This window comes from Euleptes europaea, chromosome 14 (genome assembly GCF_029931775.1).
Source record: "Euleptes europaea isolate rEulEur1 chromosome 14, rEulEur1.hap1, whole genome shotgun sequence".
Lineage (NCBI taxonomy): Eukaryota > Metazoa > Chordata > Lepidosauria > Squamata > Sphaerodactylidae > Euleptes > Euleptes europaea.
In genome coordinates this window covers 24250385-24268633 of record NC_079325.1, presented here as the reverse complement: position 1 = coordinate 24268633, position 18249 = coordinate 24250385, and the positions used below count along the sequence as shown (strand labels likewise).

The 18249-nt window shown below is 45.8% G+C and overlaps 1 protein-coding gene across 1 annotated transcript in view; it reads right to left on the bottom strand.

Moving 5' to 3' along the window:
- Positions 1–1795: 1795 nt before the first annotated feature.
- Positions 1796–18249, bottom strand: part of ADRA1A (adrenoceptor alpha 1A) — a 30277-nt gene continuing 13823 nt past the window's right edge. The window contains exon 2 of the mRNA XM_056861006.1: positions 1796–2316. Coding sequence (XP_056716984.1) covers positions 1796–2316 — 521 coding nt within the window. The remainder of the gene's footprint in view (positions 2317–18249) is intronic.

Here is an 18249-nt window from a genome sequence, read left to right as displayed (position 1 = left end):
CAGGAATCCCTCCACTCAGCGCCGTCCGTAAGAAGCTCCCGCCCAAGGTAAGTGGGGACCTGGCAACCCTATGTGTGGGGTGGGTTGTTGAAGGGTCAACAGATGTTATCTGTTACAAATTTGGGAAAGAGCAGCAACATGTATAGATCAAAACAGTTCCAAAGGGATAGATGTGTTCTCCTGTAGTAGCAAAATCACATGGGATTGTAGGGGGCTGTGAAATATCCTGCAAACTCAGAGATGGTTTCATGCCACTATTGTTCCTTCAAACATACATCATTTCACCATTGAGCATTATGCATTTTGCATGCACATTGTACTTTGAGCATAAATGTACGGCAAGACAGGCTAAAAAGAGTAACAGAGAATCGGCCTCAAATTGTCACACAGCGATTTTTGATCACTTTTGGGGTAAGCGTATGGTCCCTATAAAATAGAGAGCAGACAATATGCACATCAATGTCTTTGTATGCACATCAAGTCATGAGGAATCTGCTTCTCTGTTAATATCCTGTGGTGGGGGCTGTGTGGGAATACTGTGATTATGTGGGCTAGACTGATCATATGGCCCACTCTAGGGTTGCCAACCTCCAGGTACTAGCTGGAGAACTCCAGTCGATAGAGATCAGTTCACCTGGAGAAAATGGCTGCTTTGGCAATTGAACTCTATGGCACTGAAGTCCCTCCCCTCCTCAAACCTCCTCAGGCTCCACCCCCAAAATATCCCACCGGTGGCTAAGAGGGACCTGGAAACCCTAGCCCACTCTCACCTAATTTGCATCCTTAGGTGGGGGAAAGGTGCTGATTGGGTGTGAGAAAAAACCATGCGACTGGCTCTGTCCATGTGGTTGCACGGGTCCTACATATTCCTGGTGATCTTGATGTGCATATAAAGTGGGTACCCAGATTCTGAACTCTTGAGGCCATAGGTGGTAGAACACATGCGTTGCACGGGCGAGGTCCCAGGTTCAGCCTCCAGCACCTGTAGTGGAAAGGATCTCAGGGAACAAGACTGGGAAAGGCCTGATGCTGGGATCTTGGAGAGCTGCGGCCAGTAGAGCAGACAACACTAACCTAGATGAAATAATCGCTTGGCTCAGTGTTAAGGCAGCTTTCCTTGTGTAGCTCTAAAGAGGCTTACGAGCTCTGAATCTTGGCTGGGGCCATAGTTCTATGCTCCCTGTTAGGTTCAGTTTGTACTCATGGTGTTCACAGCTTTACGAGACCCAAATCATGTTTTTAACAAAAGAAAACAAGTCCAATAAAAGGTCCTCCCCAGTTACACATTTTGCCTTCTCTATTACTTACCCTGCTGCCCAGTCAAATGTGCACTTTTGAAATACAAAACTACCCTGTGACATAAACTTACAGCCATCCCTCTGCTGAAATCAATAACATATATTAATCTTCCTCTATCGTAGGGTATATTACAATGCTGTTCTCCTCAGCTGAACTTTAAGAACAGAATCGCCAAACCATTCAAGATGAAATAAAATGAAGCACAGAAATGTTTTCAAATAGTTTGGAAAGAACAGGGTCATTTCAAGGAGTCCGGTCCCAAATAGGCTTATTTGCAATTCCCGCGGATTCCAGTGGGATTGAAAACACCTTGGACCAGATTCTCCCTGGCAGTTCCATCCTCCGAGGATTAGACCAAAGCTCATGAACCATGCGCTACTGCCATAGCATCAGCATGTGCCTCTTGTTGAGGTCTCCCTTCTTTATCCCCACTAAAACTAGTCACTTCATCCTCAGGTTGCCCAGAACTCAACCGTTCTCTGTAACCCTCTGCGTTTTAGACATCTTCCCCGTTATCGCTAATGGAGATGGTGTGTATTTTAATGGGGGGCACTTTCCGGTCTTCCTGGGGGGTGGTTCCTGATGCGCCTGCACAACAGCACACCCGCAAGAAGCCTTTGCTCTTCACTTTGGCCGTAGCACAACTGGACTTGTCTTTAGAGGTAGCGCCTTTGGTCGGCATGCTTTGCATGGCTGAAAAAAGCCTCCACTCACAGATGCCATCCGATTTGGAAATCTTGTAGAAGGTTTCTCCGGACCCGACAGGAATGCGGACGATGTCCTTTGGAGGTTGTGCCACGTGGCCGCTTGGATGGTTGAGGTTGAAGCTGAGAGAGTACTTGTTCGCAGAGTGTCTGCGCTGGAGACATTGGGCTCTCAGAACGTTTTGGAATGCCTTTTTGAACTCTTGGCTTGAACATGGATAGATGATGGGGTTGATGCAGCTGTTTAGGTACCCAAGCCAGAATGCGATTTTAAAAACTGTGTCCGAGGGCTTGTTAGCAGGGAAAAAGGAACCTGGAATGGAAGAATATATGGGACATTACTTGAAGAGAAAAGAACCACCTTAGATGAGCAAATGGTAAGAGATAAATGGGATAAAATATAAAATAAGTACAGGTAGAGTATCCCTTGCCCTGACCTGGATGGCCCAGGCTAGCCTGATCTCGTCAGATCTCAGAAGCTAAGCAGGGTCAGCCCTGGTTAGTATTTGGATGGGAGACCACCAAGGAATACCAGGGTTGCTGTGCAGAGGAAGGCACTGGCAAACCACCTGTTAGTCTCTTGCCATGAAAACCCCCAAAAAGGGGTCACCATAAATCAGCTGCGACTTGAGAGCACTTTACACACACACACACAAAGTATCCCTTATCCCATATCTGGACTGATCCAAAAACCGGACCCTTCGAGCCGGCGTGTAGGCAGATTCATGCTGCCTACTTTCAGTGTTTCCTCTCACCTAAAAATAAAATAAAATACAGTGTACACTGCATTGTAGGTGGAGACTGAAAGCCTGCCGTTGCTAGTTTGTTGTTTGTTTGTTGTTGCTCTTGTTTAACAGCTGATACAGGTATTCTAGTGAGATAGTTTCTCCTTTGCTTTCTGATAATTCCATGCACACAAAATTATTTAAAATATTGTTTAAAATTACATTCAGGCTATGTGTATAAAGTGTATATAAAACATAAATGAATTTGGATCCCATCCCCAAGATATCTCATTATGTATATGCAAAAATCCCAAAATTTTCCAATAATCAGAAAGATCTGAAATACAGACCACTGCTGGTCCCAAGCAGTCCAGAGAAGGGATACTCAACCTGTACCAAGATTTGTTTTTAATTGTATTCAGAATCCCTCTGAATACTAATTACAAGAGAAGACTTGGGCTTCAGTCTCCTGCTTGTAGAGTAGATTGACTATAGGTCAGGATTCTTCCTATGTTCTGATCAGGGTTCTTCCTATGTTCTCAATCACCCAGCATCTCATAATCCAACAAGATAGCTATCTCAGGAAAACAATATTGTTTAGACCATAATGGGTTTGATCCAACTGGAATTCTATGCATGTATTAGGGTTACCAACTCTGGGTTGGGAAATTCTTGGAGATTTGGGGGTGCACCCTGGGGAGGGCAGAGCTTGGGGGAAGGGAGGGAGCTCAGCAGGGATATGATGCCATAGAGTCCACCCTCCAAAGCAGACATTTTCTCTAGTCTCTGTCCTCTGGAGATCAGTTGTAATTCTGGGAGATCTCCAGGCTCTGCCTGGACATTGGCAATGCTAGTAGGTATTCATATAAATATGTATATCCCACCTTTCTTGTGTGGCTCAAGGTGGCTTACAAACCCAAATTCAAAGCATACACATAAAATACAAGTCCAAATAATCCTCCCCGAGTGCCTTCCACCTACAGCTCATTTTTCCTTTAATGTACTATGATAAAAAAGAGGAGAACGGAACCCCTAACTGCTGTATGGTGTGTGTGTGCACCTCTTTGCACTGATTTAAATGAACAGGGCCAAGTAACATTGGCTGAGTTTGCAGCATTGGTGGATTTGCCCAAATACTGAAAGCCATCAGAAGTTGCTAGGAGTAAGAAGAAGAGTTGGTTGTTATACTCTTTTCTCTACCTTTAAGGAGACTCAAACCTTCTCGTCCCCTCCCCACAACAGAGGTAGGTGGGGCTGAGAGAGTTCCGAGAGAACTATGACTGGCCCAAGGTCACCCAGCAGGCTTCATGTGGGGGAGTGGGGAAATAAACCCAGTCCACCAGATTAGAGTCTGCCGCTAGGGTTGCCAACCTCCAGGTACTAGCTGGAGATCTCCTTCTATTACAACTGATCTCCAGCCGATAGAGATCATCTGGAGAAAATGGCTGCTTTGGCAATTGCACTCTATGGCATTGGAGTCCCACCTCTCCCCAAACCCTGCCCTCATCAGGCTCTGCCCCAAAAACCTCCCGCCGGTGACAAAGAGGGACCTGGCAACCCTATCCGCTGCTCATGTGGAGGAGTGGGGAATCAAACCCGGTTCTCCAGATTAGAGTCCGCCGCTCTAAACCACTATACCACGCTGGCTGGGAAGTGTTTGAAATAATTATGTACCGTATTTTTCGCTCCATAAGACACACTTTTTTCCTTCTCAAAAGTGAGGGGAAATGTCTGTGCGTCTTATGGAGCGAATGCAGGCTGGGCGCGTGCGCGTCGGACGGCGCGAGCCTGCGTTCCCCGCCCCGACGGCCAGCTGGGAGGTGGGCGGGGCCGCACAGAGCGAGCCAGCGCCCGCGCCCAGCCGGCTCTGTGCGGCCCCGCCCGCCTCCCAGCTGGCCGTCGGGGCGGGGAACGCCGGCTCTGTGCTCCCCACCATGCCCGCTGGGAGGCGGGCGGGGCCGCACAGAGCCGGCTGGGCACGTGCGCCGGCTCGCTCTGTGTGGCCCCGCCTGCCTCCCAGCTGGCTGTCAGGGCGGGGAACGCTGGCTCGCACCATCCCGACGCGCACGCGCCCAGCCGACATTCGCTCCATAAGACAAGTTTTTAGAGGAGGAAAACAAGATTTTTTCTTGTTTTCCTCCTCTAAAAACTAGGTGCGTCTTATGGAAAGGTGCGTCCTATGGAGCGAAAAATACGGTAGATCAGGCATTAAGAAAAGATAGTTTAACCCATGTTTTGGTATCTCTGTCCTGGGATGCAGGGCAAATCGTTTACAGGAATTGAACAGGGGCTTTTGCCCACCTCCATTATGTGCTCTGGCCCTGAGGGACAGACCTTCCCAGTCCTTGCCTGACTCTGCAGTCAGCGCTCAGAGGCAGTTTATAACTTCAGCTGGGATTGAATTGTGAGGCCCTCTCCCACCAAAGTAATTAAAAGGCAAAGCACAAGGTGGCTGAAAGCCAAAACAGATTTCCAATTTCTGCAGCTACAGCTGGGTGCAGAAGAATCACAGTTAGTAAAATAGTTTCAATGTGAAACATTTCCCCCCTCCAAGTGCTCATAATGCAAGAACTCACATGCAGCTTCCCCCTCCCTTAAGGACAATGGAATTCGATTTGCATTCAGTAACGCAATGCGTGGGTTTATGTGCAGGATGCTGGCTGATTTATAAATCCACTTTCTTGATTACACCTTTAAAGAAGAGGGGAAATGTTCTTGTCAATTTTATATCTTTCAGCAAGGATACATCCTTGGGCTAAAGAGGAAAGAATACAGATGGGACTACAGCAAGTTTTCTCCCTTTGAGTTATTATGAGTTGAAAACGTACCCCTTTTAGGGTGTGCGTGCAAAATGGTTCTCAAAAAATAACCTTTTACTTAATTCCTATTCCCCCCACATCTGATTTTGTATGTGTGTGTGTGAGTGTGTGTGTGTGTGTATTTTGCTGTCAAGTCACAACTGACTTATGGTGACCCTGGTGAGGTTTTCAAGGCAAGAGACGTTCACAGGTGGTTTACCATTGCCTGCCTCCGCGTCACACCTTGGAGGTCTCCCATCCAATTACTTGCTAGGGTCGAGGCTGAGTGTGTGTGACTGGCCCAAGGCCACCCAACAAATTTCCATGGCGGAGGGGGGATTTGAACCTGGGTTTTCCAGATCCTAGTCCGACACCTTAACCACTACACCATGCTTGCTCTTCCCTTTTCTAATGAAAGTGTCTTCTACTTTAGGGAGGTTTAGAGTGTGTGACCGGCCCCAGGTCACCCAGCAGCTTCCGTGGCAGAATGGGGATTCAAATCCCCCAGATCCGAGTCCAACAGTCTAACCACTACACCACACTGGCTCTGTCAGTCCATGTGGAGTCCCACATAGGGCTGCTGACAGTCATTCTGGTTTAGAAAAAACACATGGGGGAGGGAGGCTGAAGCTTCTCCTCCCCTGAGCTGAATTGAGCCCTGGAGAACGAGGGAATGTTAAGTCCCCAATGTCACATTTGGCTGTAAAACAGGCTGAGGAACCCAGGCCCCAACATGTGGCAGACGTAACACTACACCACCCTCCAGCACGGTGTAGTGGTTAAGAGCAGTGGTTTGAGTCTGATCTGGAGAACTGGGTTTGATTCCCTACTCCTCCACATGAGCGGCGGAGGTTAATCTGGTGAACTGGATTTGTTTCCCCGCTCCTACACATGAAGCCAGCTGGGTGACCTTGGGCAAGTCACAGCTCTGTTAGAGCTCTGTCAACCCCACCTACCTCACAGGAATTCTGTTGTGGAGAGGGGAAGGGAAGGTGATTGTAAGCCAGTTTGAGTCTCCCTTAACTGGTAGAGAAAGTCGGCATATAAAAACCAACTCTTCTTCTTCTTCTTCTTCTTTCCCCCACCATTATACACCATTGAAGGTGTGTAATGCTGTCTGATTCTGTCACAGTTTCTCCCACTGTGTTTCAAAAACCAACAGGTGTTCTTTCTGTTAAAGGGATGGTTCTCGAACTCGGGATCAAAGTGGTTGTGACTCCCGCATAGGTGAGTCATGAGGCTCAAGCTCTCTAGCAGGAGAGGAAGCTTTGGGCCTCCTTTCTTGCAGTGGCGGGAGAAAGAGAAGAGCAGGGGCAGAGATGCTGTGTTCCCTACTTCTGTTATGATGCAGCTCGGTTTTTCATTTCTTTCTGAATCTCCGTTTTGGAAGAGGAAAAGTTCTTGTGTTTTTAAAGCCTGGAACACAACCTAAATAATATTTATTTATATTTTAAAATATGAGTTTTCGGAAGATGTACACCTTTCAGCAAGAGTTGTTCCAAGAATCACGCAGCTGCAGTTAACTTCTATGTGATCTTGATTTCTGAGAAAAAATGATCTTGCTGTCATCACCTCTTGTCAGCGCTGAGATATATTCACCAGGCTGACTTAAACATTAAATCCTAAGGGAGGGGATATTCTGCCCAGTTTGTTTATGCAACAGCAGAGATTCGGCAGTAAACAGCTGGTTCTTGGGACCGCTCCATCATATAGTCTGTGGAGAAAGAGAGAGGGAGCTGAATTGCTTCCAAGGATTTTAATATCCCATTGAATTCTGAGGGCAGCTGTTTGGTTTATAAAAAGCTCAGCCAGACCCCTACTCTGACCTCTTGCTGAGAATTTGTTGCTTCAACACTCAGGATGTTTGATTGTGGGTGTTTCCAAACTGAAGCGACCTGTTATTTACTTAATCTGTCCAGGGGTCCATCTGTTAACATGAGCAATGTGAATACAGGGCTGTCTATACAATCAGGCTTCAGATGCTGTTAGCTATTGATCCACCTGTGTTTCGTCCAAGTTACTCAGGGCATCATATATGGGATCACTAAAAAGGTAGTCCCCTGTGCAAGCACCGGATCATTACTGACCTGTGGGGTGATGTCACATCCTGATGTTTACTAGGCAGACTATGTTTATGGGGTGGTTTGCCATTGCCTTCCCCAGTCATCTACACTTTACCTCCAGCAAGATGGGTACTCATTTTACCGACCTTGGAAGGCTGGAAGGCTGAGTCAACCTTGAGCCAGCTACGTGAAACCGACTTACGTTGGGATCGAACTCAGGTCGTGAGCACAGCTTTTGATTGCAGTACTGCAGCTTACCACTCTGTCCCACACGACTCCTATGGGATCACTACTCCTCCATTTTTATCCTCACCTAGGAATTCCAACTCCTGCTTAGGAAATTCCTGGAGACTGGGGTACAGTTTGGTGAGGGGAGGGAACTCAGCATGGATGTGATATAGGGTTGCTAACTGCCAGGTACTAGCTGGAGATCTCCTGCTATTACAACTGATCTCCAGCCGATAGAGATCAGTTCACCTGGAGAAAATGGCCGCTTTGGCAATTGGACTCTATGGCATTGAAGTCCCTCCCCTCCCCAAACCCTCCCCTCCTCAGGCTCCACCCCCAAAAACCTCCCACCAGTGGCGAAGAGGGACCTGGCAACCTTAATGTGATACCATAGAGTCCACCCTCCAAAGCTGCCATTTCCTCCAGAGGAACTGATCTCTGTAGTCTGGAGATCAGTTGTAATTCTGACAGAACTCCAGCCCCCACCTGGAGATTGGCAACCTTACCCCTCACAACTGTTGAATAAGTTAGGCTGAGAGTGTGCGACTGCCTTGAGATCACCTAGTCAGAGGAGATTTAAATGTGGGTCTCCCTATCCCTATCCTAATAGTACACAGAGGTCCTCAACCTTGTTCAGCTGCTGTTGCAGGCACGTTGGGCATTTCAAGAAAAGGTGGTGGACGCCGTTGCAAAATGGCTGCCTTGGAAGGCAGGGCCCATTACAAAGTGTTCAAAGATCCAACAAAATGTTGGGAATTTCCAAGCCAATCATCCTCCAACAATGGATGTGCCTTCTGATGCCTCCTGACCTCTTCTGATGCACCTGCTGCTCCAAGAAGGTAGACAAGGCTGGGATCAGTTGTTTGCTTTTGGGAGAAGATGTGCTTGGTTTCATTTTGCAAAGAAAGGGAAAGGCTTGCTCATTGGATGGCCACAGGGAGAGATTGCCAAGCTCACAGACATAGAAAAAGGCTAATCTAAGGATGCATGGCTATCATGCTTACTCCGAATAATCTCGGAGGTTTGTCAGTTAGTCAGCTAGTAAGGAACAGTCCAGAGCTCCCTATCTTTTTCCTGTTCTGTCTCTATGGATTTCACCCCCAAGACTCAGGAAGCAAGTAAGCACTAGGAAATGCATTGATGGTGCCTGTACATATCATGCTGGAGATAACTGCTTTAATCATGGAGGGATCCCCCCATAAACCTGTTTTGGGCCCATCTGCTATTTGGCTCATCTCATCACTTCCCTCAGAATCCATTCCAGAATCCATATACTGTAGACTGTTGTTTTGAATTATAAACAGTCTTAAATACAGTGGCAGAAAGGTGGTATATAAACATACCAAATCAATACATTTATTTATAGTCCACCTTTCTCACAAGGATCCATGGTGGATTACACTTAGTGAGCCAGTACAATCAACAAAATGTGACTTTTAATAACTAATGCATTAGGATTTTAGAACTCTGGAAGCACCAGAAAGAACTGAAGCATAGCATAAGTATTCACATAACCCATTAAGTACAGAAAATTACATAAATAGGATCCTACAGACAATAAGCTATACACAACAGTATAGGCCACATCCCAAATAATTTATATATTAAGGCACAAGGGTTTTAGATGACCAGTTTTCTTGCTGCTGCTATGTTGCTGTTAGGTTATTGTTATGACTGTATTGTTGTAGAGCCGGCCCTGCGAGTACGTTTATTTCATATTTAGGAGACCGAATAATGTGAAAATACAAGATTGTAGTTACCATGCTGTTGCTGAGGATGAAGATTATTAACAGGAAGGTGGGAGCCTACTAGCCATGCAAGGAGGGGCAAACAGCCAGAAAAACATTCCCCTGACCCCAACACTCCCACTGTAGGATGCTGTCAACTTTTGAGATGGATAATGCTAATGTTGCCCAAAGTTACACTTCAATCTGTCTTGGGTTTCCCTTTGGTTACCTTTCTGATCCATCTTCAAGAGGAGGTAAATGAGAACCGAACCAGGAAGCAATGTATTACGCCAAACATAGTTGTGGGTGAAAAAAAATAATCCCCCGGTAATTCAACTTTGCTAAGACTTCTAGCAAACTTTCAATGGAATCCTGATATGCTGTCCAACTCTGTTAAAAATAGCAATGGCATGTCTCCCAAACTTAGGGGAGGGAAGTTCTGGATGCTAAGTTATTGGTGTAATCATTTGGGCTGTTGTTATTCAGTGTTGAAACTTCCTGTTTCAGAGGAGCACCCTCTCAATGGAAAAAAGCAGTTTTAAGAATAAACAAATATCACCACCACTCAGAATCCGTACAGGTATTCAGCCTCAGGACACAAACTGGATTCTTCATCCCCCAACTGGGGATGCAAGAACAATGCACTCTATAGTAGTAAGGAAAAAGAACCAGATCCCTGGGCTCAAACTATGACTGATGCAAATGCTGCCTCCCAGCATGGTGTAGTGGTTAAGAGCAGTTGTTTGGAGCGGTGGACTCTAATCTGGAGAACCGGGTTTGATTCCCCACTCCTCCACATGAGCGGTGGAGGCTGATCTGGTGAACAGGATTTGTTCCCCACTCCTGCACATGAAGCCAGCTGGATGACCCTGGGCAAGTCACAGCTCTGTTAGATCTCTCTCAATCCCACCCACCTCACAGGGTGTCTGTTGCGGGGAGGGGAAGGGAAGGTTATAAGCCGGTTTGATTCTCCCTTAAGTGGTAGAGAAAGTCGGCATATAAAAACCAACTCTTCTTCTTCTTCTTCTTCTTCTTCTTCTTCTTCTTCTTCTTCTACTACTACTACTACTACTACTACTACTACTACTACTACTACTACTACTACTACTACTACTTTTTGGGTATTAGCTCAATCACCCTTCCTTTCTCAAGGACTCTAGCAGCATCTCCCACACATAGGGTTGCCAAACTCCAGGTGGAGTCTGGACATCTCCTGCTATTACAACTGATTACTTGGTGACAGCGATCAGCTCACTTGGAGAAAATGGGCACTTTGGAAGGTGGACTCCATGGCATTGTATCCCATTGAAGTCCCTCCCCTCCCCAAACCCTCTGCTCCTCAGGCTCCACCCCCAAAATCTCCTGGTATTTCCCAACCCAGAGCTGGCAACCCTACCCACACAAGGGACAAAGTATGGTATGGATGGTTTGGAAGGGAGCCCCCCAGGGGATATGCTGGTTGAACATCACTGCATTGTCGCCACAATGTCATGCTGGTGTATGTCAGGGAAACAGGGACAAGAGCCACAACTCTGGGCATAACTACGAGCCACTGCAGCCACTGCTATCATGGGCCAAACACTCAAACCAAATTCTTAAGAGTTTGGGCTAGCTAATCAGCGTGCGCTCCCATTCCCAGAGATCTGGTGTATCCAGGATTCTTTCCAGGGGCTTCATGCAGGCTTGAACTAGGGGTTCACAGCACATGCTAACCCTGTGCTGTTCCACAGTAAGATGTCTTTTTCAACAGCATTTTCTACCTTGGTCCTGGGGCATTATTTGTCCTACTGTGGGGCTGAACATGCTGCAGTAATGATTGGTTTAGAGGTGTGCATTTGGATAGGCCAAACCGTAAAAAGGTGAAAAAGCCATTTCGGCTATCCCCTGGCCATTATTGGACAATGCTTCATGATTGGTGCATGTGAGCAGTGCTGTGATGGACCCCTATGCATTTGCTGTCTTCTCAACTCCTTCCAGCTGGGTTCTCCGCCCCCCCCCCCCCAAACATCTTTTCACATCTGAGAGAGCGCAAGATACTGACTAGCTACACAAGAGCCACAGCAAATTCGGCTATGTCCTACCATATGGGATTTAGCTGTAAATCCCTGATAATCCATGATTATGAGGTAGCTTTCTTATTAATCACGTGGTATGGAATCATTTTATAGTGTCAATGTTTATAACGTGTGGAGCTGTAATCTGCTTTCCTCACTAGGTGGGGCTTCCATATTTCCAGGTGGGATTTCAAAGAAATGTATGGACAACCAGAGATTTCATCTTAACCTACAGAAACATTTAGAACCCTTTCACAATGCCCAAGTGTCCCTTAGTATTTAGTATCTCTGAATTGTTAGTGTCAGAAACCTATATATTGTTTATTTAGTACTGTACATTGTCATTCTTGAATCAGAAGGTATATTGAAGCTCATGAGTTTTTAGCCACTTGTAACATCTCCCTTGTATAAATAATAGCCCCCTTAAAGCACCTGCCCAAACTTACAGTCATAGATGCTAAAATATATTTCTTTTTCCTACCCATGATCACTTAAGTATAATCTTGAAAAATCCTAGCAAGAATGATTAGTGAGCACTGATTATGCGACCCCAATTACACGGCCCTGACTGGGGCTCCGATTACACGACCCCGACCTCAAAAGGGCCCCAACTATGGGGCTCTAGCAAAACAAGTCAAAAAAAGATAAGAAAATGGGAGAAAGCACAGAGCCGTGCATCTAGCAGAGCTGGGTGGAAGTTAAAGTGCTATCAATTATGGAGTGCACCAACTGCCATTGGTTTCCTTAACCAAACACTAACCTATTCTCAAAAGAAGCTGTCATATATTAAAAAGAGACTAAAATAATGTATTTTTTTAAAGGAAAAAGACTAGGTCTGACCAAGTTTCTGCTTGATGCCCAATTTCCCTCTTCATTGAAGTCTTGGCTTTTGCCTCTCTGTGTTCCATGGAATAGCCTTTTCAGTGGTCAAAAGAAGATTACTTTTTCTCCAGTGGAAAAGCTTTTAGGATCCAACCCAGTGTCTTCCAAGGGGGGGGGGGATTAGTACTCCAGATAGAATAAGTGTACTAGTTGCCCCCTCTTTAATTTATGGCTCTTATTCACAGCATATCTCCAGAGTTGGTGACTGATATCTCCCACCCAAAATTGCAGTTGTACCAGTGTCATTGGTTTGTTACTCACGGGTCGTATTTGCCTGTGCTCTTAAAACCTATTAGCAAAAGCTAGTGTCGGATCACCAGGAGAGACAAAGGCCATCATTATAAATGATTCCACTAGACATTATTTGTCCATATCTTTTTATTTACCAAATTGCTTGCTTGCTTTTTCAAAGGCTTGCTGCTACTTAGCACAGGAGTGCTTTGTGGAATGCCACAGCATAGCTAACAGATATAACACCTTTAAGAAAAGAGAGAGAAGGAAGTTTATCTTGGAGATTTTGAAACTGTACTGAACCATGTGCCCAGGGATGGGATCTTATCCAAGGTTCCACACATTTGGCTGGACTTGGGATCCACCCAAAACCTGTTCTCTCCACTAATCTCACCCTTCCCTTGAAGAGGAGGGGTGAGTTTTTATTGCAATGTCACGTTCCAGAGACATTCCACTTACAAGGCCCAGTGTGACTGTAAGTGTAAGCTTTTGCTCCTCCCCAGCTCTGAGCTGAGCATGTGTTTGTGTGCATGCATGCTGGGGCTCGAACCTCTGTCATGCTGAGTCTCAGAGAGGGCTGTCTCTCTGCTTTCTGAGCCTCTCTGATACTTGGTGTGCAGTGATGAGATCACTTGCTGTTCTCCACGCTTGGCTGTAAGGTAAGAAATGTTGCTGGAATAAATGCAGTGGTGAGCATCTGGGTCTTTTCTGTATGGGTCTTTTCTGTATGTCACAGGTGTCCTAGAGGAATTCCCCCCCCCAAGTAGAAACAATAAGGAAGGATATACTCTGTGCTGGAATCCTGGCACACAAAGGAAGTCCTGAGCAGGTCTTACGGTGGCTCACAAACAATCACAGCAAATCATTGCCCCTCATCCTAAGATGCCCATGTACAACTGCATAGGGGATCTTGCCTATCTCTTCCTGCTAAAATGTTGGTGGTGATTTCATTCAGGGCCATGTGGCAAGGAAAGAGCAGGGGTTATTCCTTCTACCCTTTCCTCTTTGATTACCAAACCCCACCATTGGGGTTTCAGACTAGCTAGTGTTTAACAGTTCATCACATCAATATTTTGATGAACTGCTTGAAGCTCTTTTTAGGAAGAAACCATGCCACCAGGCTTAAATAACCTGGGGAGAGGATACCTGGCTATTTCTCTCTCTCTTGAATGTTATATATTAAAATGAGGGTACAACATCTCTGTTGTGCAACCTATTTGATAATTGTAAAGGACTCAGCGAGGACCTAATATTGACATTGGCCAATGTATTCTACAAAGCTCTTATATAACAAAGAACAAACAAGACTCCAGATACAGTCTTTGACATATAAGACATATAAGTCAGAGGGCCAAGGGACACAGGACATGGGGTTCTTTGGCTACAAAAACACTGCATAATTTGTAGTACTGGGTGGGGTGGGGGAGGCTCATGCTATTGAAAATGCCTTCCCTGGTTAGGGTTAAGATGGCCCAGGCTAGCCCGATCTCATCAGATGTCAGAAACTAAGCAGGGTCAGTCCTGGTTAGTATTTGCATGGGAGACCACTCAGGGTCTCTATGCAGAGGAAGGCAATGGCAAACCACCTCTGTTAGTCTCCTGTCTTGAAAACCCTACTGGGTTGCCATAAGTCAGCTGGGACTTGATGGCGCTTTGCACACACACAAAGAAAAAAAGACAGGCTATTGTTATCGTGACCGTCTTTTTTCTCTACTGGAGCTTAAAACAACCGGAGGAGATTTTGGATTGGGGAACAGATGAAAAAAGGAAGAGTTATCACACATACACACACTCCTCTTCCCCAACGAGGCAGGTGTTATTAAGATCAGGATTCTCCACAGCTGTTTTTAGGGCAAAATTGCATGACTGGAGTTCCAGTCATATAACTCCAAGGCAATTTGACTAGGCATGTCAGGTTGTCGCCTGGAACTTTCTGGAGGATTTGGGGGTGGGGAAAGGCAGGCTGGCATCACATCAGTGTGTGGCGCCACTTCCAGCAAAAACTGGAAAGGGACATCAGGATATTGGTGTTAATGCTCCAGGATTTGCCAAAACTCTATGGTTAAACCATAAAGTTTTTTGTCTCAGTTTCCTCAGTATTTCCCCTGCTGGCCTTTGAAGAGTTGGCAGAAAATGGACAAGATTGCTGGGAGGTTTTGCTGTCATAGTGGGACACCCGGCATCCCTAAAGTTTGATCCCAAAGGCAACGTTTAGATCAATGTCTAACAAATGCATCAAAATAGGTAGCCTTAATACCTGGATGACAGATATACAGGGGATGTACAGGTGTACAGGGGATGGTGAGTAGCAAAGCTTGAATCAGGAAGAATGTGGGGAGGAGAGGAAGAAAGATGGAGACACAAGTCCTACAATGTAGAGAGGGCTTTTTGTTATTTTATCCAAATTATACCCCACCTTTCCCCATGCATATATGGCCAGGTGTGTTGCACATTGATTCAGTTTTATGCATATTGGATACCCCCAATTCAGAATTTGTTTTCAGGCAGCATGAAAGTCTATTGGGAAGTCCAGTGTTGTGCATTTCTGTTTTTCACGAAATATCTATGCAAGTATAGGAGCAACTCCCACGTTGGCAGAAATATAAAGTGAGAATGGATTCTGAGATTAACCTGATTCTGAAAAAGCATTTGCTTTCCCTTGAAGTAGATAGGATCACATGAACAAAACACCAGGAAGGCTCTCAAGTATACTGAAATAAATCAAGACTGTGCCTCGGTATTTTGGTAAGCTTAGCGTTCCCCATTTCAATCACTAATGTTATCGACTCTCACCTACATTATGGGAAATTTCTGCCCTGTCTTCTACACCAGCACCTGTCTACCTTGCTAACATCTGGAAAAGGCTGCTCTTTCGTTTCTTACAGAGCTTTTGTGATTTTAACCACGGCATGACAGGGAGGAATTCAAGTGACATGGCAGAAACTAACTAGCTGGGTGCAGATGAGATATTGGAGACAAGGGCCTAAAATAGAATCCACAAAAGAGCTCTCAGGCTAGAAGTAGGCTGGAAAAAACACAGCTAAAAACAATGGAACGCTTCAGCTAAAAGTCTGAGTAAAGAGAAATGTTTTGGCCGGGTGCTGAAAAGATAGCAGAAGGGGTGCCAGGCGAGCCTCAAATGAGAGGGCATTCCGCGAGCAAGGTGTCACCCCTGAAAAAGCCCTGTCTTCGGTCACCACCTGCTTCACCTCTGCATAGGGTTGCCAACCTCCAGGTAGTAGCTGGAGATCTCCTGCTATTGCAACTGATCTCCAGCCGATAGAGATCACCTGGAGAAAATGGCCGCTTTGGCAACTGGACTCTATGGCATTGAAGTCCCACCCCTCTCTCCAAACCCTGCCTTTCTCAGGCTCTGCCCCAAACACCTCCCTCCGGTAGCGAAGAGGAATCTGGCAACCCTGTCTCTGCAAGCAGGAACACAGAGAGCAGGGCTTTTGGAAGAGAACCTTTACTGGCAGGATGGACCGTGCAGGGGCTGGTGATACACCCTCAGCACTGTGTACAACATAAAACACAAAGCTGGAAGATGCTTTGTTAGGAATGTTATCACATTTCATGACTGCTGTGGTTTGATTTGAGCCTTCACATTTCTTTCACTTATTTATCTCTGTAAGTATTTTTTTTATCCTGCCTCTTCACAGCACAAAGCAACTTACAAATTTGGGAGGGGGGGACTTTATATCCACAACCCAAATAAAACACACACAAACATGCATTTGACACAGAGTGTCATTGTTCACATTTGAGTTGATTGCCATCCTACATTGAAACAGATAAAGGGAGGGAGTTCATAGTTCTGCTTGTCATAAGGAAGGGGCTTGAATTCTCGACGGCTTTCCTTTCTGAGTCACCTGTCATGCAAGCCATTACGATCTGCCTCTTAACTCATCTTAATGCACCACATTCCATGCCCCCCGAGGGTGCATCCACCTTCTAACTCGCTGCCTTTGAATTTCTAATGCTGATTTTGGAAATGCAACAAAGAATAATGGTGGAGAGCAATATATTAGCTTTTGGTTTTAGCCTTTAGAAATAAGGAGAAGTTTGGAATGAACAATGGTAAATTCTAATACAAAGGAAGTATAAACCAGTAATTTCCAAACTGTATGCCAGGACACAATGGTGAACAAGGTTGCCACCTCCAGCTTGGGAAATTCCTGGTTATTTGGGGGTAAAGCCTTAGGAGTAGGGTTGCCAGGGCCCTCTTGGCCCCGTAGGAGGTTTTTGGGGTGGAGCCTGAGGAGGGCGGGGTTTGGGGAAGGGAGGGACTTCAATGCCATAGAATCCAATTGCCAAAGCAGCCATTTTCTCCAGGTGATCTGATCTCTATTGGCTGGAGATCAGTTGTATTAGCGGGAGATCTCCAGCTATTACCTGGAGGTGGGCAACCCTACTTAGGAGGGTGGGGTTTGGTGAGAGGAAGGACTTCAGTGGGGTATAATGCCATGTAGTCTACCTTCCAAAGCAGACATTTTCTCTGGGCAATTGATCTTTGTTGTCTGGATATCAGTTATAATTCCCGGAGATCTCCAGGCTCCACCTGGAGGTTAGCTGCCCTACGGATGAACCCTGAAACATGAACGAATTAAACAATTGAAGACGTGGATGAGCCCAAAGTCCTCATCCAAAGAGGAGGATTTCTGCTGCATCTCTGAATGATTTTGTGCCCTTCTTTCCAATTAGCCTGAACTGGGGATAGGTAATTCTGTTGTGTCTGTGCATTGGGAGTGATTAGATCATTCAGCTATTCCCAAAGATGAGGCATACTGGAACAACTCACCAGCAGAGGAAGTTGCTCTTTATGCCTCTGTGCGGAACTGCGGGGGAAAGAAAAAAAAATGGTTTCCCACATTACTATATCCCTCCTTCTTGTGGTTACTGTTGCTTTTGTTCCTCCATACTGCCCCCACTTATTGCCCCTCCTCATCCTGGCCTCCACTTTTGAGGAGGGCATCTTATCATTTACTACAATTGCTACTGTGATGAAAAGTGGTCCTCAACCTCTACCTGCTTTGCTTTAAAAAAAAATCTGTGTATGTGCAGACTTTGCTGGCATTAGGGGGTAGCCCCCCCCCCCAATTTCTTGTTTCTTTTCTTTTTTACAAACCTGGGGATTCCCTTGGATTTTCTGATTTGGAATTAGAAACAGTGGTCTCATCAAGATTTTTGTTGCATGTCTTAACAGTAGACATGTGCCCATTGATAGTATATATGTGCGTGTGTGTGTGCGTGTGGGGTGATACAAATGAATTTTGATGAATGACTAGGGTTGCCAGGTCCCTCTTCACCACCGGGGTGGGGGAGGTTTTTGGGGCGGAGCCTGAGGAAGGCAGAGTTTGGGGAGGGGAGAAACTTCAATGCCATAGAGTCCAACTGCCAAAGCAGCCCTTTTCTCTCAAGTGAACTGATCTCTATCAGCTGGAGATCAGTTGTAATAGCAGGAGATCTCTAGCTATTACCTGGAGCTTGGCAACCCTATGAATGACACATGCCCCGATTCTGGGAATAATTTTAAAA